At 49.2% G+C, this 25,365-nt stretch overlaps 1 protein-coding gene across 3 annotated transcripts in view; it reads right to left on the reverse strand.

The window, feature by feature from the left end:
- The window catches only part of IL18R1 (interleukin 18 receptor 1), a 36,067-nt gene extending 10,931 nt beyond the window's left edge, over positions 1-25,136 (reverse strand). For 2 of the 3 annotated variants that reach the window (XM_081155765.1, XM_081155766.1), the window contains exons 1-7: positions 20,535-20,624; positions 19,216-19,459; positions 15,651-15,816; positions 12,968-13,118; positions 8,701-8,763; positions 3,536-3,656; positions 1,075-1,214 (exon numbers count right to left, since the gene is read on the reverse strand). In XM_081155765.1, coding sequence (XP_081011891.1) covers positions 1,075-1,214; positions 3,536-3,656; positions 8,701-8,763; positions 12,968-13,118; positions 15,651-15,816; positions 19,216-19,459; positions 20,535-20,592 — 943 coding nt within the window. In that variant the 5' untranslated portion in view covers positions 20,593-20,624. Of the gene's footprint in view, positions 1-1,074; positions 1,215-3,535; positions 3,657-8,700; positions 8,764-12,967; positions 13,119-15,650; positions 15,817-19,215; positions 19,460-20,534; positions 20,625-24,796 lie in introns of those variants that run through there. The other variant, XM_081155764.1, reaches the window with a different exon arrangement.
- Between the last annotated feature and the right edge of the window lie 229 nt (positions 25,137-25,365).

The following is a 25,365-nucleotide window of genomic DNA, read 5'->3' on the forward strand; positions in this document are numbered from 1 at the left end:
GCCCGCCCGATTCCTTCTCCTGTGCACCGTCTGGGGCCCTGCCCGCCCGATTCCTTCGCCTGTGCACCGTCTGGGGCCCTGCCCGCCCGATTCCTTCGCCTGTGCACCGTCTCGGGCCCTGCCCGCCCGATTCCTTCGCCTGTGCACCGTCTCGGGCCCTGCCCGCCCGATTCCTTCTCCTGTGCACCGTCTGGGGCCCTGCCCGCCCGATTCCTTCTCCTGTGCACCGTCTGGGGCCCTGCCCGCCCGATTCCTTCTCCTGTGCACCGTCTGGGGCCCTGCCCGCCCGATTCCTTCGCCTGTGCACCGTCTCGGGCCCTGCCCGCCCGATTCCTTCTCCTGTGCACCGTCTGGGGCCCTGCCCGCCCGATTCCTTCTCCTGTGCACCGTCTGGGGCCCTGCCCGCCCAATTCCTTCTCCTGTGCACCGTCTGGGGCCCTGCCCGCCCGATTCCTTCTCCTGTGCACCGTCTGGGGCCCTGCCTGCCCGTGGCATCCGCGGCGGCCCCGCCTGGAGTGGGCAGCGGGTTGCGGGCTCCTGGGCCCGGACGCAGCCGGTTCCCACAGGTGCTGGGCTGAGGGCTCCGGGCTGCACTGTTAGTGGAGGGCGAGGGCGGGCGACTCTAGAAAGCTCCGCAGGTCTACGCCGAGAGCGTTAGGAGCCCTCTGATCAGAGCCATCAATTGTCCACTTGCCAAGCTCAGGGACGAGCCAAAGGAGGGAGGCCCCCGCTAGTTACGGAAGGACCGGCCACACCCCGGGCCGCTGGGCCCAGTGCCACTGGGCGGGCTGGGGGCCCACGACTCCCAGGACCACGGCAGCGTCTACACTGGCTGCCTCCAGTGTCCTGGGGGTGCCAGAGCTCCCTGCTGCCTCCTCCCTGACCCTCGCCCGCCAGCACCCCGGCCCCAAAGTCGACCGGCTCCGCCCTGGGCCCGGCTCCTGCAGAGGAGGAGTGTGCCGGGGGCAGGAGGCCGCCCCTCCCGAGCCTGCTCCCCGCTGTGCAGCCTCGAGCAGCCCCCCAGCAGCCACCTTCGAAATTCCCACAGACTCCAAGAAGAAAACTTTCCCAAACCTTTTTTCAACAAGATGAAGCTTTTGGTGTCTGGGCCTTTCTCACTGGACACAGTGCAATTATATAAAAAATTCAGATTATTTTCATTAATGTTCTCAATTCTCAATATCCTGGAAGCGCGCCATTTGCCTTCTGAGGTCCTGTAAGAAAGGAGAGTAGTTCAGCCGTCGGGCGTCGGCTGCCAGCAGCGTCCCAAGCGAGGGGCAAAGGTGGCAGCTCTGCTGGCTCCTCGGGCTCCCTCCCTGTGGGACTCAGCGGGGCCTCAGGGAACCTCCCAATCCCGCGGAAGCCGGGCCAGCAGGGGGCATGGTCAGCAGCCACCTAGAGTTAAATGTGGGGAAGGAATTGGTGCTAAGCTGAAAATACAAGGAAACATCCCCCCTGAATTGCCTCTCCTCTCTCTCCTCTCCCAGCTCCTCAGTGCCCCTCCTCCGGGGAGGCCTCCGGCCACGGTGAGAAGGCTGCCGGGCGTTCTGCACAGGCCGGCTCACATCAAGTGTGTCCGTGCGAGTCTGAAGATCACTTTATTCTGTTCAGCATTTAAACACATTTTCAAACAACATTATTCTCAGGCGCCCGCCAGGAAGACGAGAAACACTAATTAGGTTGTTCAGTGAGAGTCAGAAAATGCCCTGCGACAGCCCCCGGGAGCACGTTTCCTTTCTCTTCCTAAAGGGCTCATGCTGTTGTGTCATCAAACGCAAGGCAAACGCCGGTGACATCCGCTTCCCTCCAGTGACAGGCTCTGACCGCACGGTGCCACCCAGCGCTCCTAGGCACAGTCACGCACCTGACATCCCCAGCAGCAGGTGTCTCTCGTACCCGGGACATGTGCCTGCTGTAGCCTCCAACTGTCTCAAATGCATTTAGAACATTATTCTGAACAGGAGCCACCAGTACAGAAATGTCAGCTCTGTAACCACCGAACCGCCCAGTGAGGCGCACAAGGCCACTGAGAAACCAAAACAAATGACATGAAAAGCTCGAAACCAACAATAAAAAAGACCCCCTCGCTCTCTGAGCTCAGCTTAAGCTTCGTTTTTAATAAGCTGGGAGGTGGGTCTTCTACCTCTCGGAAGATGAGGGAGGGAGCCCTGGGCGGGGGCCGCGGGAATGAGGGCCTCCTGCGGGACAGACGCGGGGGACGCACAGTGGCGGCGGAGCCACGGGGCTGCAGAACCAGCCCCCGGAGCCAGCTCGCGGGCAGCAGCCTGTGAGCGTCGGCAAGGAGCTTGTGACGGTGCAGCTGCGCCCAGAGGCCTCTCCGGCCCACTGCTCACTAGAACCCGGGTGTCCCTGCGCTGATTGCAGCAGTGACCCAGAGTCACTCAGAGACACGCCAGTGGCCACACACGTAGCTTGTTTTGTCTTATTAAGTCTGGCCACTCTTTCAAGAAAGAATACAGGTTATTCAAGTATTAATACATGTTATTTGGAACGTTTTGAACCAACGCTGCCTCCTAGATATTTATATCTAATAATTGTCCCGAGTGCTTTTTCTACATGTTCTCATAGTGTTTCTAATTTCCATGAATGGGCTCTGACAAGAAACTGCTGCAATAATTACTGTGTTCAATGTCAATCCAGGTGACTGCAAATATAAATTAGTATTTGCTTGAGACAATCTCTGGAAACCCTTCCATACTTGATAAAATTCCTCAATGCTCTTTTAATTACTTTAAGAAAGATTATCACTGTAAAGAATGTTCTGATAGGAAGCTACAAACTATCTCTAAAGAGCAGGAGCCAGTGCCTATGTCAGTGTATCTCTTGCCCATAAAGAAATTCCCCAAACACACACATCACTGCATTCGAATGATATTTCCTTCTTTGTGATTTTCAGCATTTCTCAAGTATCTCATAATGAATGATTTTCAACAATCAGAAAAAAGAAAGGCAGGTGTGAGGACAGGATAAGATCCAGACAGGCAGCAGGAGACGGCCGGCCTGTGGCCTCGGCTGCACCCAGGCCCTGCAGGGAGAGCTGCTGCTGAGTGATCTGCACCCCCAGAGGCCGGCCGGTCTCACCTATTGTACACAAGGGTCCAAATTAACTTACGCACGTCACAGGCCCCCGCCCTGGTCTTTACTCTGGCACATTAGTAAAAATAAAGCACTTAACAGAATATTCAAAACCCAAACATCTCACTCCTTTATCAGATGCTTAGACACAACCTCCATCCCCACCAGACCCTGACTAACCAAAACCTGCTTCTGCAAGGTGATGCTGAAGAGCCTCATTGGCTTTCTTTAGTTTAGATTTCAACAATGAACTTCTACACAGTCCATCAACATAGAGTATGAGAATTATAATTATAAACTATATAAATTATTATCATAATTTACACTTGTGCCTAACATTCCCATAGCTATTCAGGAGTCTGGAGTTTCTGTATCAGGTATATCTCACACAATAACACTTATCTATGTTATTATATGTATCATAATCACATGTGCATACTTGACTTTTATCTCTTCCCCTTCCTGCACATTAGGGTCTTCCCCGTCGTCCTTGCGGAAGTTCCAGTAGATGTGGTCCTTCTCATTCAGCCAAGCAGAGCAGTTGAGCTGTACATTTTTTCCTAGGTGAAAGTAGACAACCAAAGTTCTGATTTTATTTTTTGTATGTTTTTATTGATTTTAGAGAGAGAGGAAGGGAGAGGGAGAAGGAGAGAGAGAGAGAGAGAGAAACATCTATTGGTTGCCTTCAGTAAGCACCCCAGCCGGGGACTGAACTTGCAACCTAGGCATGTTCCATGACCGGGAATTGAACTGGTGACCTTATGGGACAACACTCAACTGACTGAGCCACACCAGCCAGGGACCAAAATTCTGATTTTAGAAACTAATTTTTTTTTTTTTTTTAGAGAGAGTGGAAGGGAGGGAGAGACAAAGAGAAACATCAATGTGAGAGAGACACATTGATTGGTTGCCTCCCACACATGCCCCAACCAGGGCTAGAGATCGAACCTGCAACCCAGGTATGTGCCCTTGACTGAGAATTGAACCTATGACCCTTTGGTATGTGGGCCAGTGCTCTAACCACTGAGTAATACAGGCTAGGGACAAAGTTCTGATTTTAGAAACTCGGATTTCCCAAAGTTTCAATATAACCAATATATGATTATCTAATATATAATGCCAGTGTAGCTCTACACTCCAGAAAGAAAACAGATATGCTTTGTTTTAAATATTAAAAATTATATAAAGCATAAAAATTAGGTATCAGTTATAATTCATTAAAATATGAATTGGCTTCTCTTCAGATGTTTATGTTTAAATAAATTATTAAAACAGAGGGTAGCCATTGAACTTTCTTTTCAACATACAATTCAGCAGGTAGTGTCAAACAACACTCTCACTGCAACTTCTAGAAAAACAAAGTGGATAAGTCACAAAAATTAAATTAAGTTAGCTAAAAATTAAAGACACTCAAGTGCAGGGGGAAAAAGAGAGACAGTTGAACAGAAAGGCAACAAGGACAAAGCCTTTCTGGGTGAGCTGAGACAGACAGCCGTTTTATTCCTTGGAGGAATTTTCTTTGGTTTGAACCATACCGAGGGAATCTCAAAAAGTAAAGAGAGTCCCTGGAGATTTGACAGCCACATGGGCTTGCAGGACTATTGCTAAGGACTTGGGCAGCACAGGAGGCTGCTCAAAGGCTTAACAACTCCTCCTCCAGTCTCATGGTACTTGAGAGTAAGACCACTAGGAAAAGGCCTGCAGCAAACACGGGACTGCAGCCTCCTTCCAGCTCTCACAGACGCAGGGCAGAGCCATTCTAGCAAAACTGTGTTCTATCGGCCACCCAACTCGGTGCCTAAATGGATTGAGATGATCAATTCCTCACACTATTTGCCTAACACAGGAAAGGCAAACACTCTTTAAAAAATAAGAGTGAAATAAGCCAGTCAGAGAAAGACAAATGCCATATGATCTCACTTATATGTGGAATCTAATGAACAAAATAAACTGACAAAATAGAACCAGAGGCCTGGAGACATGGAGGAGGCTGACAGATCTCAGAGGGAGGGGGTGAGGGGAACTAGGAGAGATTAGCCAAATAACATACATGCACAGGCCATGGGCACAGACGACAAGCTGGTTAAGGCCGGGGGTGGGGTGCCGGGTGCTGGGTGGAGGGGGGCAAAAGGGGGGCACGGGGACATCGGTAATACTGTTAATAATAACAAATGAAACAATACAAACTTTGTTCATTTTGGCTGTTTTAGATACACAAAGATTGGCAACAACAACAGAAAAGTAAGAAATATGCAGAGACAGAAATGGGAACAATAATAAATAGAAAAAATTGATAATAGAAGCAGACCCATGGATGATCCGGGTGCTTGATTCAGCAGATAAAGGGTTTGTAACAACGATTATAAACAGAGAAAACAGAGGAAACGAGGAGCAAGTAGATGAAAAGACAAACATTTTCACAAAGAACAGCCATCTGTTTAAATAGAATCAAATGAACATTTAACTAAAAAACATGTAAATTTAAGGGCTTGATGGTCCTTCGCAGCAGATCAGGCATGAAAGCAGGCAGAATAGTTGAGCTTTAATTCAGGCGACGGTGAAAACTAAAGCCCAGAGGGAAGGGAAGGTGACAGAACAGAGCATCGGGAGCCTGTGGAGCACAGTTAATATGTAGAGTTGGAGATCCAGAAGGAGAGAGAGGAAACAGTGAGACAACGGCAGAGGATTTCCCAAATATTGATTAAATACATGAACCCACAGACTCAAGAAGCTCAGTGGAACCCAAAGTCCGATACATGAGAGCAGATCACACATGGACACGTCAACATTGAAGAGGAAGAAAAAGCTTTGAAAGCAACCAGAAGAGAAAGACACCAAAGTAGCAACAATAACCAAAGGCTACCTTTTCAACAGAAACTTTGGAAACCAGGGCATTTTTACAGCTTAGGGTAAAAAGTGCCAACATAGAATTATTGAAATTATTGAAGAAAATAGTCTTTAAAACTGGATGTAAATAAAGATATTTCAGGGTAAACTGCAGCTGAAAGAAAGTGCTGCTTATGTAACTGCGCCACAAGAAACAGAAAAGGAAAATCTCAGACTCAAGAAACATCAGCCCAGATAAAAGCAAGGACATACATGAACAAAGAAACAGCAGAGGAAAGGACAAATATTTGGGGAAATAGAAAAAATCTTTGGTTGTGTATAATGATAATAATGCCAATATCTTGTAAGTTTTATAACATATGCAGGAGACAAATATATAAAATAATAGCACAAAATAAGGTAAGAGGACGGATGAAACTTGTAAGATTCTCACGTCTGTGAGGTTTTAAATGTACTAATACGTACATGTGTCTTCCTGTAGTAATTCTAGGAGAGCAAGTAATGAAGGGTACAGAAGGGAACAGGTAAAAGGAAAACAAAGCAGATTAAATAAAAACCCTTTATTAACCCCGGGGGAGAGGAGGGATAAAAGGAGCACATGAGACAACTGGGGAACAGGACGAGAGGCTTCAAAGCAGCTGTATGCGCAGCTCGTCAACGTCAGCGAGGTAAACGCGACTATAAAGACTGGGTTTTAGATAAGATCCGCCCAGGTGCAGTTTATGTCGGACACATTTTATGTATAAAGACAAAGAAATGTTGAGAGTCAACGGATGTAAAAAATAAAACATGTCAACCCTAAACAAAAGAAGCCTGGAGAGTCTGTCTCGTATCAGACAGGACGGGATGGGAAGAATCATGACAGAAAAGGAGGAATTTCTAATGATAAAGAGCCAGCTGAACAGACATCAGTTCGTGTGCCCATGAGACAGCCTCGGCAGACGCGCAGCAGAGCCCGGGGGGCTCGGCGGGGGAGCGCGGCCCACGCCCCGGAAGGCTGCGCGTTCGCCCGGCCAGGGCGCGTACCCGGGGGCAGGTTTGGTCCACGGCTGGGGCAAGTGCAGAGGCAGCCAGTCAACGTTTCTCTCCCGCCCCCTCTCTCTAAGTCACCTCTCTCTGAAGTCAATAAGCACATCCTCAGGTAAGGATTAAAAATTTATATATATAAAGCAAAAATGAACATAACTGAAGGACATGCAGACAAACTGGCTGTCAGAGAGATATAGATGATTTATCAACTTCGCGCAATTGACATTAATAAAACGATAAAACCCAAACGTGCAGGTGCGCATTTATTTCAAATGCACCTGGAACATTCACCAAAATACACTCTATTCTGGTCCTTAAGCAAGTTACTACAAATTTCAAAAGGTTGAAATGATACGATATATAATCTTGGACCATAATGGAACTAAACTGGACATCGACTATAGAAAATCCTCCAACTATTTGGACAGTAAGAAACACACATAGTCCACAGATGAAAGAAAAATTTATAAGAGAAAGTTGTTTAAACGTTTTGAATGAATAGTAATGAAAATCTGGCGTACCAAAACCTGTGGAGACAAACAGCTAAAGGAGTGATACGGAAATTTAGAGCTCAAGTTGCACACACTACGAGAGAAGGTAATTGAAATTAATTCCCTAACTCTCCGTGTGGACAAGTGGAAAATGACATGCAAATTCAGCCCCAAAGGAGAAGAAAAATAATAGACGAGTTGAGAAATCAATAAAAAATAGAAAGCAGAGAAACCACAAATATAAACGGCAAAGCATCCGAGCTACCTTGAGCACGTCTGTCACAAACAACTAGGGCCAGCTGCGGTCGAAGGTGTGGGCTTTGGAGACAGGCGGCAGGCTCCTGGATCCCACCTGTGCACGGCCCAGTGTTTAACCTTACAGATTCCTTAACCTTTCTGAGCTTCATCAGTTCATAAAGGGAAAGAATGACCCTCGAGTTGCTGCAGGATTTCATTCAATGACTCATTTCAGTCACCTCAGGGAAAACTTGGCTTACGTATGTGAACCTCTCTCCCTTCCTTCCTTTCCTTTTGAAGGAAGGTGTTCACTCATCAAGCCCTCTCTAGACAGGTCCTGATCGTACGGTCAGTTCAGTCCATCCTTTCACAGGAAACTCATTAATCAAATAGACCACACAAGTCTGAACAACTCATGCAGAGTATTCTTACTGAGCTTTTCATATTTAAAAAAGGACCATAGAGCCCAGCCAGTGTGGCTCAGTGGTTGAGGGTCGACCTATGAACCAGGAGGTAAGGGTTCGATTCCCGGTCAGTGCACAGCCCAGGTTGGAGGCTCCATCCCTAGTAGGGGGCGTGCAGGAGGCAGCCCATCGATCAATGACTCTCAACCTTGACGTTTCTCTCTCTCTCCCCCTCTCTCTGAAATCAGTAAAAAAGGAACATTAAAAGCAATGACCACAGAGAATATTAGAGAAAAGCCACAAATGGTGACTAAAACCCTAATCTACAAAGCAGTCAGTTCTAGCCTGTTTGTTTCAATCAGTCTAAAATCAGCAGCATTGGAGCAATGACAGGCGTTCCCGCAGGGGCCGCGTTCACTCCTGCAGGGGCCACGTTCATTCCCGCAGGGGCCACGTTCACTCCCGCAGGGGCTGGCCGCGTTCACTCCCCACGCTGTGCGGTGCACAGCGCTGGTCAAGAGTGAGCCAGGCTTAGCCTCGAAGACTCCACTTCGCCCCCACTCAGACATGCAGAGTATACATAGGTGAAAATATACCTAATTCGACTCCAACATGGTTAAGCTTTGGTCCAAGAAGAGCTGGAGTTACATCACTGCGTTCTAGAAGTGAAAAAGGAAAGTGCGTTAGCGTCATGCGGAGCTTGTCCGAGACAAACCTCTGTCCAGCTCGCTGCTGGCTCGCAGTCTGAGCCCTCGCCTTGCACTTCAGCCGAATTTCACTGCGGAAGGGCTGCAGCGGCCATCGCTTCTTGTTTCGCTTTCTGTCAACTTCAAAGCTCACACAGCTGGAGGAAGCACACTGAGTGTAGTTTTCCCTCCATTAAAATCTGGGGCTTCTGCTGAGCACAGCTGACAGCTGGGGGGGGCTCATCTGCTCATCAGGGGAGACCTGAGCCTGCAGGGCTTAGAGGCCGGGTCCCTGGGAAGGGCCCTCCGCTCCGCCTTCACTCCTTCACTTGCCTCCTCCACTACACTATCCTGCAAGGTCAACACTCGGGTGGGGCAGGCACGGCGCTGGGCTCGCTCTCAGCGCTGCGGCCTGGACGCCCCACCTTACCCGGCCCGGCCCTGTTAGGAAGCCCACACCTTCAGGCTCTACTTCTCTTCCTCGGTGACTTCTGGCCCCAGCTGGCGGTGCACAAATGCTCTGCACCTCCAGCCCACCCAGTAATCCTTAGGAAGTGAGTCACCTCCAACAGCCAGCCGCCAAAGGCTGCACCCAACCCCGAGCGGCTAATACTGCAGGCACTGAGGGCGACAACGGGCCACCTGCCCCGGGACCGGGGCTCTCCCTGCCAGCACATCTGCTGCTTGGGGGGCATTTACAGCTAATGCCCAGGGCAGCCTTCATGGGGCTGCCAGGCGCTCAGCACACAGGGTGGCCGATGGTGGGCAGCAGGCGCGACTCCCGAGCGCTCCCGCAGCGCCAGCCCGAGCTCTCGGAAGCCAGAGCCGCAGCCTGACCAGTGGACGAGGGGGGAGCTTCATGTGGGCAGGATCCCAAGGGGGAGACGAGGGGGAGGCCCGGCAGGCAGGTCCTCTGAGACGCACACTCGCTGGGCGCGGCTGGAACTCCCGTGGGCGGGCAGGAGCCGGGTGGCTCCACGAGCCGACTCTGGCCTGAGAGAGCTGAGGGACGGGAGCTGATTCCAGAGCCGAGGGGAAGAGGCAGTGTGTGTAATGGGGGAATTGCTACCGATGATCTTCCTCTGGATCCACTCTAAACGCGCAGGGTGTTCCTGAGAACGCAGAGCAGCACCGGGTCCGTAAGACTGGTGTCCAGTGAAGGCAGCGGAGGGAAGAAAACAGCGCCAGGGCCCGTCCCGCAGGCGGCCTAACTGGAGTCAGAATGGCAGCAGCCGTCGGCAGGAGAGGCCGCCAGCCCAGCCAGCCAGGAGGTGGACAGTGTGAGCAGCCGGGTGCCGGTCAGGGGCACTGGGTCAGGTGGCTGCCCACCAGGCGCAGCTGAGAGATCCACGCCCGTGACCACAGTGAACCGTGATCAAGACGCCGCGCGGAGCAGGTAGGGGCTGAGTCCCGCCGTCCTCAGCGTAGGTCACGGCCCCTCCTGGCTATTGCTGCGGCTCTAAGCGCGACATTGGGGAAGACTGATGGCAAACCACCAAATCCAGAGGAAAATGCCAGGATGGTTCAGGGTCGGGCTTGTTGAATGAGACACTTCCTTGTTGCAGGCTCAATAGCTCACTCAACAGACATGTGGGTGCGCACCTACTATGCACCAAGGGCCGGGCACCGGGGCGGGAGGGCGGAATGGGGGAGAGCTCGGTCAATCCCTTCTCTCCCGGAGCTCCTCGGTCCACTGACACACAGACACGCGGCCCCAACTCTGACAGCAAACAGGAGGCCCGGGAACAAGGAGGAGGAGAGACATTTGAGCCGAGTCCCGAAGGACGCAGCTGGCGTCCCCAGGAAGACCAAGTAAGATGGGCCCTTAAGGCAGAAAAGTAGCATGTGCAGCGAAGGGTGGGGAGCGAGGCGACAGGCGGCAATGACAACAGAGCTCTCCCCGTCCCTGGCACCATTCTCCACGCTTCCCTCAGTCCCCCGCCCCCAAAGCAGCCCGACGAGGGAGGAACCCCACGCCTCCGTGGACCGTGAGGCGTCTGCCGTCCAAACAAGTCCTTAGCGCCCCAAGGTCACAAGCTCACGGGGCTGCTGTGAGCATCATATGATGCAACCAAAGCACCTGGCGCCGTTTCCGGCCCTTCTGAGAAGGACTGTTCTTCACCCGTCCCGGGCAGGGTAAGAGAGGAGCTGACGGGCGGAAAGCACGGCGGATGGGCTGAGCGCTGGTGGTGGAAGCGTCAAGGGGCCAGAGATTTACATGAGATTAAAGAATATACGTGGAAAGTAAAAATGAAGAATTTCGGGGATATACCGAGAATCTGATATTTGAGCTTTGGAGTTTAGTTCTGGGCTGTCGCAGCAGGATGATGGTCTCCCCAAGCTGGTCACACCCTCATCCCCAGGTCCTGTGGATATTGCACCTCACGTGGCAAAACTGTTTGATGTGACTAAATTAAGGTTTTTCAAATGAGGACGGTGTCCTGAATCACGCAGGTGGCTCAGGAGGGAGACGGGTCGGGTCGGGAAGGGCGGAGTGACTTGGGGGCAAGGTGAGAGAGCTGAAGATGCTCCACTGCTGGCGCTGAAGATGCAGAGGGCGGGAGCTAAGGGTGCAGGCGGCCCCCGACGCTGGAAGGGCAAGGAACCCACTTTCCCCAGAATCTCCAGAAGAAAGCTCTGCTCAAATCTTGATTTTAGCCCAGCGAGCCCATTTCAGACTCTGTCTTTCATAACCATTGGACATTAAGCTCCTGTTGCTTGAAGACACTGAGTTTGCGGGTTTTGCCATTCGCGATACAGGAGTACAGCCACAGAAGCGGATGGTTAAAATGAGGAGGAAAGTGTTGGGGATGCCAAGCAGCTCTGGCAGCAGGTAGCCCCTGTTTTGTTGACTGAGTCATCACTGGAGTTTTGCTAGATGGCAGGAAAGAATGTTTAGGCTAAATGAGCCACCTACCTGCAAACACTCGAAGGAGCTGTCATTTTAAGGGGAGACCAGACTTAATCTGGGGAGTCACTGAAGAGAAGCTTCATGAAAGCATAGAGGACTCAATGGGAAAACGACCGTCAGCAATCAAACATTAAAATCTGTACCCATGTGATGTGGCAATTTCCATGCTAGTTCCCAAGAAGCGACTGGGTGATCAGTCGCTGGCGGTGCCATATGAAGGACATCTTCACTGAGTGAGGCTTCATTAAATTGTCTCTAAGGTCTCTGTCACCCCGAAATCCAAGCTTTAGTTTTTCCACTATACACAGTCTGGGTTCATGATAAACCAGACTAATAGCCTCAGCCCTCCCACCACCACGCCTGTGCCCCTTGCGGTCTCTTCTCAGAGCACCCTGTCCCCAGCACGTCCTCCTGCCGTCCACGAGGTCAGCCCCTAAGACCCAGCTCAGACAGGGTCCTGCACCTGTTCTTACTCTGGGCTCTCTCCCTGCCCTTAGCCCCTCGCACATGACTGCGGGTTCATAAATAGTTGACCCTTGAAAAATGCAGGTTTGAGCTGCATGGGCCCATTTATATGTAGACTTTTCCCAATAAATACTGTAAATATATTTCCTCTTCCTTATAATTTTCTTAATAACATTTTCCTTCTAGCTTACTTTGTTGTAAGGATACAGGACATAATGCATATAACATATAAAATATGTACTATCAGTAAGGCTTCTGGTTAAGAGCCATCTATTAGTAGTTGAGTGTTGGGAAAACCAAAAGTTACCCGCAGGTTGTGTACTGTGCCGGGTTCGGCATCCCTCACCCCTGCGTGGGTCCAGGGTCATCTGTGCCAAGGTGCCTCTGTGCGGCTTCTCACCTTTCCTGCCTGGGATCAAACGCTTCAGGAGAGCGCATCGCTCACTTTGTTTCTTAGCTCCCTGCTTCCTTCCCCTCCCAGTGCTCCGCTCATTAAATACAGAGTCCTCAATAAATATTTGTTGAGTGAAAGCATATGCTTAACAATTAAAGACCCCACAGTTTATTCAAGTACCAAACAAGGGGACTGACTCATGGGAGGGTCACCTTGGTGAACTTTTAATTACTACCCAAAAGACCTTTACCCACGCGCAGTGAGTGACACCACAGCGGCTCTGACCCTTCTATCTGCGTCAGTCCCAGCTCCAACTAAGTGCCTCTGGCCTCCTGCACTGCTTTAGAAGGAAACATTCTATTTTACCAAGACACGTTTGTTCCCTCCGATTCTAAAGTTTCTCTGACCTCTGACGATCGTGATGTTGTAGGTGCTGGTGACGTTAAACAGCCTCCCATCGTGATGGAGGAAGAACACGCAGGTGTAATACCCCTGATCCGCAAACTCCGCGTTCTTCTTCAGGGACGGGTTCTTGCTGTTCCCTATCGGTTCACAGTTCTGTATTTCAAAAAGCAAGTGAAAACATTTTAGGTAAAAACAACATTATATGACAACAATTCAAAACTTTAAAGATCTTTAGTGAAAAAGGAAAATCTAATGAAAACTAGCAGTCTCCGAGTAAATGTCCGTGATTTGGCCCTGCCTGGGCTGCAACAATGAAACAGTCCCACGGCTGCTACCGTCACTGTCGCTATTAATCCGTGGTGGGAAATGCGATACGGGGGACACACGGCTACTTTCCTGGGGTCTCTGAAACACTCTTTTACAGCCAGAGGGAGGGGGAGGGAAGGAGGGGGAGGGGGGAGCAGGACAGGAGGGGGAGAGGAACAACTTAGTACAAAACATCGCCGGGGGTCCAAACTTCCCGCAGGATTGTATCCATGACCCTTCCGGCCTGTGCCACCCTGGGCTCTGCGGTGGGCATGGGAACAGAGCTGCTCAGAGATCTGGGTGCTTGGCAGCCTCCCCGCTTTGGACGCCTGCACCAGGAGACAGTGGGCTGATTAGAAATGCATCAAGAATATTCAAGTCCACAGACACGCACACAGATCTCCCTACCACATATTTCCATTCATGTCCCAGGAATTGGGATCAGCGAGAAAGCCCCCGTCTCCAGTGCTTCTGTACCATAGGAGGTTAGGAAGCGATCTGAGACCGGCTGGGGAAACAGGAGCTCAACTGCTAGTCCTGACTAGTCCCCGTGTTCCTCAGGCGCCAGATGACCAGAGCCTACTGCCCGCAGGCTCCTCTCTCAGAGCTGCCAAGGCCGGTGGCAGTGGGCAGACTGCTTGGCACCCGCCTGTACCTCAGGTCAGAACTGCTTCTGTATATAACAAATGTTTATAAACCCAAGCTGATTTTTCCCCAAGCCATATTAAAATATCAAAGACCCTTCATTTCCCCCAGTCAGTTGTTTACTGATTTAGCATCCTTGCTCGGCTCCCCTCACTAGGCCGTGAGCCGTAAACATGCTGTGAAACTTAACCCCAAGGTCTGCCGCCTAGCTGAGCACATCCTCAGTGGGCCCATTCTCTAAATGCAACTATCTGCATTTGGGATTTCTTAAAACCCAGCACACTGTACCTCAGATTTACATGTACAGTCAAACATTTGCACGTTTGACAGTAAATGGAGTCGAGTCAACTGGGGACTGACTCAGATGTTTAGAAAATATTTTGGGTCAGAGCTGTCCTTGAAAAATCATGAGTAAACAGTGTTTGAGTAAAAGGAACAAACAAACATTTCTAGGAAATCAGAGTTTTAACTCTCCCAAGGTCTTCTGTTCAGACTACCCTCTCTCAGCTCTCCAAAGTTTCCATGAAGCAGTCACGTCTTTTAGGTTTGCTCTTCTATAGAAAGAATATAATTTTTGTTGTGTGCGTGCACGTGTATTATTTATGTATGTGTGTATATTATATTTGTATACATGTGAGTGTATACATGTATGTGTGTATGCAATATACATGTGAATGTATATATAAATCTGCATATATAATCTCTGTAGTATTGTCTAAAAGAGCTCTTACAACTTAACAAGTTAAAGGTACACCAACTGAAGAAAACAGACAAAGAAAGTAGGCAATCCACAAAAGTAGTAATGCAAAGATACAATTAATACACAAAAATGTTTAATTCATTATTAGGAAGAGTGGGGAAAATTATTAAGAGCTACAGAAGCTCGGCATGTCCGATTTTTAAATGCTCTTGAGGGGCCTTCCAGGGTCCTGGCCGCGTGGGGGGGGGGTTTACACTGGCCACTCCCTGGAGAGGAGTTTGATAACATGGACCCCAAACATGCCCATGGCCTTTGGTGCAATTAGCCCACTTTTACAGACTTGGTTGGAGGGTAGACTCACATATACACCCAAAGACTTACAGGAATAATTTTTATTTTAGTATTATAAATAATAGTGAAAAGTAGAAACTAACAAGTGTCCAAAAACAGGGGCTAGCTAGTCAGATACGAGTATATGCCCAGCGGTTGGAAGGGTGTTTAAAGATGTGGGGAAATAATAATCACAACATACTTATAGTGAATAAAGGAAAATAAAAGCCGTTCAGAACACCACCTTTTTAAAGTAGGTGTTTACGAGGGGAAAAAGTCTCTGGCTGGTGGGATTATAAATTATTTCTGCTGTTAATTATTCATTTCTCTATCTTCCAATTTTATAAAGTTAACTAATAAAATCAGAAAAATATGTCTAGAATAGAATTTAAAATTTTAAGTACATGTGGCAGAAGAAAATGAAAATCTTTAAACTAGTACTTCTAAAAACTAACTTATTATTGAGAAAGAAGCAAAACGAATGAAGAGCATGGGAGAGAAAGCCGTGGTCATTTGTTGAACATCAGTGAGGCCGCGGCTGGCTGCAGCAGCCGCAGAGGGCACCTAACTTCGGGAGGGCAGCCGAGCTGCCCGAGGCCCCACCGCGCGTGTGTTATGAGAGCGAAGTGCCCCGGCCGCCAGACCCTCGTTTGGAATTCTGTCTTCTCTACCAGCCTTGAGGCGGAATATTTTGAAAGCCTTACCTTATACAGCACCGTTCTGTTGACCAGGTTTTGATAGTAACTATGCTCACAGTGCACCTGCAAAGCTTTTTCAACTTCCACAGTTTTACTAATTACTTGTTTTTCAGCAAAACAGCTGTGCTTACTTCTCCTGATGACATTTAAACTCCATTCATGAGTAAGATTTCTATGAAATAAAGGTTTAAAGATATTTTATAATTAGTACAGGGACTTAGCAAATACCACCTTTGCGTAACCAATGCAACAAAATTTTGTCCTATTTTTGTATAAAGTGACTCATTCATTGATGCCCAAACTCTGCTCTGCCTCATTTTGGTTCAGCATAGCAAGAAATTTAGCAACTGTCATGGAAGGGGGGTAGAAGGGGGTGAAAGAGAAGAACTCAAGCTGTCTAAACACACACATGCACACACCTGAGCACACACAAAACCTTCTGCAGACCATATATTATGGATTTCAAAATAGAACTGTTTAAAACACCAATGATTTTGGTGATAAACAAGCTCAGCGGTCTTAACCGCAGATACCCCAGACAGGAGAGGCGATGGTTTGGTGAGGCCTACAGACACACTCCTGGATTTGTTTTCTGAATGTCCGTATTTCTCAGGGTAGTTTATTGCAACCTTTTTCTCAGCATATTATAATAGGACTTTATGTGCCTCCCTGAGCAAAAGTTAGTTTGAATAGATATTGTTCCTCCTGATTAGAAATTAGAAATGTAAGGAAAAGAAATTTAACAATGTTTCTCAAAGAAAATTGTTTGCACTCTGATGTTTGCTTAAACTCTACATGCAATATGTAGATTCCTATACCAAATACAATAGACACCCATTGTTAAGTTGTCCTGTGTGTATGAAAAATTTGTACCCACTGCAGGCTCTTCCAGTTCCCCTTAAAGTCTACAATAAAATGGAGAAAGACTAGTGTCCGCCGAGCTCCAGGTATTGTCCCATGCGCAGCAACGGAGGCACCACTTTCCTATGGTGAATGACAAAGCTAAACTTCAAGATACGTTCAGTAACTCTCCCAAGTCACACACCTGGCAAGCAGCAGGGCCAGCGCGCACTCTCCCACCTTTTGGCCCTAACGGCCAGGCCAGGCCAGGAGTGCCTGGCGCGAGGCTGTGCTATCACGTCGGTGGGAATCTGGCCCTTTCCCTTGCGTAGGAACTTGCACAAGACTGGCTGGGGGGGAGCAGAGGGAGCGGGGCTGGCAGGCTGTCCTAAGGGTTAAAGGCAGTGGGCCAGCGGCCAGGAAGCAGTAGAGAGCTGCCGGGCCTTGGAAAGGACCGAGCCCCGCTGGCGGCATCCTCCTCTCAGGTGTGTCTGTCACGTTCCCTGACTCAGACCTCGCTGTGCTGGGCAGACACAGTCCTGGGTCCCTGTGAAGCTGTTTACGAGGAATGACGTGTGTGCACGTTCCCGTATCACCAGGCCCTACTGTTTCCCGCCTCTGCAGTCAACAAGCCCAGCCGGGGGACCATCCCGCGCGGGTTCAAGGCACCACACCAGACACCGAGCCAGCAGCTCGCCGGGCACGGAGGGGCCCACAGGCTGGTGGGAAGCCGCGGCCAGCGGCCCAGAGCTGTCACCCACCACGCCCAGTCAGGACCAGTCCTCCTGGTGACCCGGAGGGGGGGTTTGGGAAGCGCTAGCCCACTCTCCTGAGGCCCCTTAGGACGCCCACCTTGCCGCCTGTCAGCCTGGAGCCTGAGGAGCCTTCTGCGGGTGCTGTTCTTTCCACCTTCATTTCTTTACCTCTATGAGCAAAACTCTCCTGTGTCTCCCTTCTTAGTGGATTTCCTCCTTCAAATTTGATCTGACCGGTGACTTTCAATGCAGGATTAGAGGATTAGTGCCCAGACGTATGTGATCATTAGTAACAGTATCCTGGGAAATTAAAGGACTGCAGTTCTAAGGGGACAATTCCAGGAGCAAGGTCACTGACGAACCCACATGAAACGACAGCCTCACTCACCTGCAGTGGTGCACACGCCCGTGGCGAGCACAAGATGCTGTTATCAGTGGCACTGCATGGAAAAGTCTGTATCTTCAAGATTCCCATTTATTTTCAAAACCACTGTCAAGCCTGCTCTGTCCACCATCACTTAGTCTCATCTCACTCCTCAGCCTCCAGTGCCCCTCAGAGTGGTCACCACAGGCTCTGCGAGCGGCGGGCCCCAGCCGCTCTGGCACCTTCCCTCTGCCTGAGGGGCCCACTCCTCTCCCCACGCAGGCTGCACCCTCTGCCTTCCACATCACAGGCAGTTAATGCCCCGTCCCTGTCTGTCTGCAAGCGACGCTGGGACACGACCGGCTCCTCCCTCGTGTGCTCTTTCTGCCCCGTTGAGAACACTGTTCATTTAAATCACGACTTTATTCAACCAGGACCAGGGAGAAGTTCTTTTTCTCTACCCCAATTGTGAGCACTCATCCTGCCTTCCTGTGAAAAGACTAGTTGTGACCCATTTCTAGAATCATCTCTCCTAAAAGGTCACATAAAACTCATTGATTAAAAAAGAAAGAGTTGTTGAATTTCTTTCTACCTCCTGGGCTGCGTACATGTAAAAACAAACCAAATGCCCTCACTTTCTATAAAACCACAGGGGTGACACTCAGGTTTCACGGAGCGATCTCACTCTGCTTTCGACAACACTGGGGAACGGTCGGGACTCACTCCAGAGGTGCTCATGAAAAATCTACTGAACCTGGCACCATCACCACTCCCCTGGCCCCGGGCTATTTTCTATATGTCAGTCTCAAATCTCTGTAAAACACATGCATACACAGGTACACAAGTACATACGTGAGAACACAAAGGTACCAGATAAACACTGGCACCCAAGTTCTCACCAACAGTCCGTCACACAGAGAACTCTTTTTCCCGGTTACTCCTCCCCCATCTCATCAAATAAAAAGCAGAAAGGGAACCAAGCTCAGTAATAATTGTTGACACATGCAGCTGGTTGCTCTCATTTCACAGAACTACGATTCTGACTCTGAGCATCCTGGCAGTCTCGGTTGCCATGAGAAGACTGTGCCAAGTCCCTTCTGTGCTCCCCGGTCTCAGTGACCCTAGTTATAGCTTTATGACTGGCTGCCACACACACAAATCCTTCACTAGCCCTGCCACTTGGCTCTCAAAACACACCTGAAAACTAGGCTAGGATGTATCTACACCAGTTCCAACCCACTGCCCAGCCCGAGCATCACCCGGAGGCCGGCACTGCCCTCTGCGCCACACGCTCAGCCGCTCTAGACAACAGGACCACCTGAAACTTAGAATGAATTTCATTCAGTCTTCACTTATCTTTGGCAAGAATCCCCTAAAAGGAAATAATTTTAAGGCAAATCTCTCACCACCTTCATTTCATTAAGATCACTAAGAAACATAAACAAAGGGGCAATATTTAATTTTTCAATAATGAAGCATTTATCTCATGTTGCACAAAGAGCCGGGGAGACAAAAGGCACGGGTCACCTGCCCCTTCAGACTGTCCCTCTGCTTTGCTGAGCAAAGTCCTGAAGTGCTGGAAAATAGGCGAACACAGAGCGCGCGTACTCACCCCATTTGGAGGAAGTAAGCCCCGCTGTCACCCAACTCCGCTGGCCAGAACTCCAGGACGTGGTCCCGCACAGTGATTCTGGGCGAACGGCTTGAGCTCAGCTCTACGGGCACGTGGGGCTCGTTGCGCTTGTACCATTTTGTGGTGGTTGATTTAGTCTCAGGCTTTGATGAAAATGAGCAATATTTCAGAAAGAAAGGTTCCCCTTCAACAGCATTAATGTGAGGACGTACCGTACAGGTTTCTTCAAAAGATTAGCAAAATAAAAGAAAAAATCAAACACAGGTTGGCATAAGTAGTTTCCCAACACTAAGGCACTTCCAGAATATAAATGTGCTCGAAGCTTCCAGCAGCTTCTCCAAAACAGGAAAGCCACAGGCCTGAACCTGCCCTAGCCAGAAGACACACAAATGTAGTGTCATCTTTTAAGAGAAAATGTTACGCATGACAACTTCCTCACGAGGGAAGCCACGAAAGACTGCTGCCAACCTTCCCCAAAGCATCCCTAGCTGAGGACGCTCCATCGAAAAGAAAACCATGAGCCTAGAGACTTCATAGTTTGTGATTTGCACCATCAGCAGTCTCACCCATCTGGTGCTCAACCAGTCTGCTTAGCCATCCCTGGCAGGTGTGGAGGTCGTTAAAGATGCTCCATCCCGCGCACCGGAAGGTTGCCGGTTCGATTCTGGGTCAGGGCCCATGCCCAGGTTGCAGGGCCGATCCCCAGGAGGCAGCCCGTCGATGTTTTACTCTCACATCCATGTTTCTCTCTCTCTCCCTCTCCCTTCCTCTCTCTCTAAATATAAGTAAAAAATATTTCTTAAGAAGTCGTCAAGCAGTCACTGCTAATAAATTAAAATTGGTATTCAACACCTGCCATAAGCCCTCGACATTCCGAGCCTAAGAAGAGTCTTTCATGTATAGTTGCTTTGACTCTAATATTTTCCTTAGGATCTGTAAGGTATTCCCATGAAAGAGATAACTTGCGTAAAATTTTCTAAAAATCAGTAATAAAGACATCTGTGACCTATTCAGTTTCAAACAACACAAAGCAGATTTCCATCTCAGAAAAATGTAATTATTTCAGGATGCAAGTCTTTACAGCCTGCTTTCTCTACATGAACTCAGAGGGCCAAATGTTTTCCTTTTCAAGGAATCCACGTGATTCTTTATTTGATCCCATTCCCATGCATTTTTATTCTCTATGCCAGACACACCAAAATTTTGGCAACTCTCTAAAACTACTCATTAATTTTAATGAATTCAGCATCTTCAATAGCCACCTCCACATAAAAAAGCCAAACCTTGGTATCGCTTACCTAAGGAGCTCTTAAACATAAGTACCAAAAGTGCCAGGGGTACTTGTCCCAGATGCATGTTTTAGGATGCTGCTTCAGAAAGTTTTCCTGGAGAACAGAATAAGGCAGGTTCAGCTGAAACTTTCAAATAAAAGCATACTTGTCTCATGAAAAAGGTTTTTAAAAATCTTCTGGCACAAACACTTTTAAAACTGGGCCCAGAAAGTTTTCATATCCCTTAATCTAGTCACCAAGGCTTCTTGGAATTTTCAGGCAAGTAGAATTAATAAAATTTCAAGGCAATGAATTTTGGCATCCAGAAGAAATCCCTAGCAATACACGTTTCTGATACAGGGAGCCTGGTGTATTTTAGGCCCGGCCTACTGAATCTTGTCTCCAAGAAAAAAGTCGAGGACAACTGTATTTGTAGAAAATCTGCTACTCTGTGAATAGACAGCCTGCGACCTGCCAAGCTGTGTTTAACAGCCCCGCCCTGCAGGCGTGCGTGTGCGAGTGCGTGTGCTCAGCTGTTTTCTCTCATTCATCTTCTTGCTGCAGAGCGTAAGCTGCAGAAGCTCGGAACTGAGCCTGCTTTTCATGACTGTGTCATCAAGTCCAGCGCAGTGCTCAGTGTGCTCCTGGGTCCTCGCGAGTGAGAGACGGGTGCGGGGGGTGTGCATGATTCTGCACTCGCATGCCGTATGCGTTTATTTTAGGGAAATGGAGAGACAAAGTGGGGATTGCATACATCCCAGGCAGAAACACACCCAAAGAACTGGAATCTGTGTTGAATTTCTATGTTACTCCAACCCAGCTTTGTCCCACTAATTACAAATTTAGAGGGTAGAGTAGGCGGGAAGGCCGTGCTGGAGCCCCCACGCCAGGCCTGAGTATTTCACAAGGGCCCCATGTTCCTTTCACAGCGGGCACCAGCCGTGCTGACTGGGGCAGCACAGCCTCACGGGGACAGCCAGGTCCCCGGCCCTGCACACCCGGCTGGCATCCCAGCTTGCACCTTGAGGAGCGGTGGGGCCTTGGGCAAGTCTGTTCGCTCATTCCAAAGTGGAGATGGTGAGAATGCCTAGCTTCAAAATTACCAAGCGATTAAAGGAGCTAAAGTCCATGAAGACCTCCTGGGTGCATGAGGCCTCTCAGCCCCAAATAATTCTTACTAATTACAGCCCACCTCCCATACTAAACAACAACAACAACAAACACCTGTTAATGCTCAAATCCTGATAAAAATTAAATTAATGGCTAAGCTGCCAAACCACTTAGATCGATCTTTATGTTCACCAAGCATTTGATGTAATTTCCAGGAGATAACACTCAATAATGTAAAGACACAAGGGGTAAGTATGTATGGAAAGTACCAACTGTTCATAACGAAATTAGAGCATTTCTATGGTTTGAAATCAGCCTCTCCACACACACGCACACACACATTTTGTTATTAGCTATCTATTCTCTTATCTAGGGTAGAATAAAAAGTGTTATTTCCTCTGGTTAAATTGACACAGCTTTGTAAAGAGCACTGCTGTTTTCTTGGTTTGAGGTTTTTTTCATATTCAAGGTTTGCTAAGAGATGAAGTTCTTATGAGATAACTCACCATTCTGATGATTTAATGCTGAGTTTCAATATGAAACATGTTAAGATCCCAGTACGCAAATTAGCTGGTATTTGCACCACTCTGTGTGTGTGTATATATAAAATTACTAATGCACTTATTGTGGATTTAAAAGATTAAGACATTAAATTATAAAATTCATTTATAAAAGAAAGGCTATTCTGAGAAACATCATAGATAAGTTAGTTATAAATATATGTAAGAGGATATAAATATTAAATTCCTTGCATGTAGAAATTCTGGGGATTTTTTCAGTGCTATGTTTGATGCTGATACTAGTTTTTTCCTTTACATTATTTAAAAATTTATTTCTTCATTCCTTTCTTTTAAAAAATTTTTCTGATTTCTAAAGTAATATATGCCAGTTATAGGGCATGTATATGAAAATAATATGAACATGTATACTTTACTTAGCATGTTTTCTTGTACTTTATATATATTTAAATAACTAAGATGAGATTTAAATAATTTCATATCCTGCATTTTCTACTTCATAAGTGAGCATTTTCCTGTGTCACAAAAATCTTTGTTAACATCATTTTGTCACATAATATTCCTTCATATGGATGTTATAATTTACAGCATGTATTTTATTATAAAATAACCCCATAGCCACCTTCTCACACAAGGCAGTTTGGATCAGTTTTTGAAACACGGTGTCTGTTGCGAGACTGGCTAGATTTAAACTCTCACTCTGCTCTTAGTCAGCTGAACAACGTTGAACAAGTTACTTACCCTCTCTGTTCCTCAATTTACTTATCCAAGAAAGGGAATAATAGTACTACTGCCCAGAGCTGGTGCGAAGGTTACATAAATTGCTATTACAAAATATCTGGTGAATCATTTAAATGTTAGTTATTATTATTTATCTACAGTTCTTATTTTCTTGGTGTTACTACATGGCATACAAAGAATACACTTTAAATATGACAAATGCATACTGTCAAACAGCATTCCAGAGATGTGGTAACAATTGATACTCCCTAAATAATGCAAGATAATATTCACCTATCACACCCAAGAAAGTGTTGAAAACTCTCATTTTTAAATCTAATTAGGTATTGAAATTAGTACAATGTATCTATGGTTTTTTAAATATGCATTTCTATGGGTATAAAAAAAAGCAAAATATTAGTCATGTGTTTTTTCAGCTATTTTCCTTTCTGTTTATGAACTGTCTTTTTATGCCTTTTGTCCCATTTTTAGATGTTTAGTGTTTCGATGTTTTAACATGTGGAAGATTTTGTCTTTATGCAGTCAAACCTGTCATTCTTTGCTGTGTGATTTTTCCATTACATACTTTAACACTTAGAGCGTTCCTTTCCTCTCAGTGGTCAGATAGGTACTTATTGTATTTTCTTCATTTTTATGGCTTAGTTATTTTTTTACATCTAATTTTTTTCATCCATTAACACAAAATTTTCTTGTTTGGTGTGCAGATCGAGTCAGCTTCACTTGTTTTTGCCAGGTAGCTGCTGCTTGCTTCTCTGTGTGGACTAGCAGTCCTGTCTGTCCTGTAGTTTGCTGACACCACAGTTATGCCGCCGGGTGCCCCCTGCGCTCTCCACAGCACGCCACGGCGTCTGCTCAGGTGCGAATCCACAGGCGTGTGCTCGAGTCCACACTCACTCACACACACACCCCTCTCTCCCTCCCTGTGGCTGGATTTTTCTATTTATAGCAGTTCGATAACTGACATTATCATTTTCTGTCTGCCTGCTTGTTTATTTGCTGAATTAATGAAGGCATTAAATTAATGAAGGCAAAAATACATGCTTTGGGGAGTCTTAGGTGACTTCCATCCTTACATCCATAATCTACCCGGGAAATGCTGCTTTAGCAGGACGCCTTGAAAAGTGTGTCTGGCCGGCTGGTGGGAGGCCTGGAGCCAGCCAGGCATCCTGACCGGTGAAAATCCTCCAGCGGCTCTAACGTGCGGCCAAGGTGGGGAGACGCTGGCCTAGGCGGCTTGTCCGCACACGTGAAAGTAAGTTAATATGCCTTGAGCACATATTGGATAATATTTAGGTGTGTTGCATATATGTGCTTATGTATGCGTGTGTGCGTGTGTATGTGTGCATGTAGGTGTGCTCGTGCACACACGTGCACTTAGAGAACACACACGTCCCGTAAGCCGCCAGGCACATGAAGTTTTCTCCGGATGAGAAAGGTTCGCTTTCAAAACCTGTGGCTTGGGGCAGGGCAGCTGCCAGCTGACCACCGTCTGGGGCCCCGAGGCAGTGCGGTCCGGGCCGCCGGGGCCACCTCCTGGCCCGCGCCTGCCGGCCCCTGGCTGGGGGCCCCGGGACAGCCGCCGGGCCCCCAGGACGAAGCCCGGGCTGCTGGGCCGCGTCGGGGCTCCTTCCGACAGGCGCTGGGACCGACCGGCGACCTGGGGAGCGCGGGCAGCGGAGTCACCGCGCCTCGGGGGGCAGCCGGGCTCCGGGGCGGGGCGGGGCGGCGGCCTGGCGAGGGGGCGCGGGAGGCGGGGGGAGGGCTGTGAGCGCGGGAGCTCGGGGCCTCGGCGCGGGGGCCACGGCGCGGGGGCCGCAGAGCGGGAGCCACAGAGCGGGAGCCACGAGCGACAGCGAGGGGGCGGGGACCGAGAGCTGGAGGGAAGAGAGCCCGCGAAGGGGGGGCGGGGGCTGCTCCGACCTGGGGGCGCTGCTCCGGGCCTGGGGCGCTGCTCCGACCTGGGGCTCTGCTCCGACCTGGGGGCGCTGCTCCGCAGAGGGGGCGCTGCTCCACTCCTGGGGCGCTGCTCTGCTCCTGGTGGCGCTGCTCCGCTCCTGGGGCGCTGCTCGGATCTGGGGGCGCTCGGCGGGGATGGGCTCAGCCACCTGGCAGCAGCCGGCGAGAGCCAGGAGCCGCGGGGGGCGGGCGCCTGCGAGGCTGGAACCCCGCGCCTGGCGCCGGCGCCGAGCTCCGCGCTGTGGGCGGCGGCAGGGGCGGCGGCCGGCGGGGGCTGGAGGCGGCGCTGCTACTACGCACCTGCAGGCGGCGGGCTGCGGGCTGCGGGGCTGAGCGCGGGGCCCTGCGCCCGCCCGCCCGCCGGCGACGTCTGCGCTGGGGGCAGGGGCGTGGAGGGGGCGGCAGGGGCCCAGCGGGGGCCCCGAAGGCGCGGCAGGGGCCCCGAGGTGAGCCCACCGCCAGGAGGGGCCCCCGCCTCAAGCACTGGGGTCAGGTCTGTCCTGAGGACTCTGCTTAGCCCGGGGGGGGGGGGG

This window comes from Miniopterus schreibersii, assembly GCF_964146895.1.
Source record: "Miniopterus schreibersii genome assembly, chromosome: 13".
NCBI classification, from domain to species: Eukaryota; Metazoa; Chordata; class Mammalia; order Chiroptera; family Miniopteridae; genus Miniopterus; species Miniopterus schreibersii.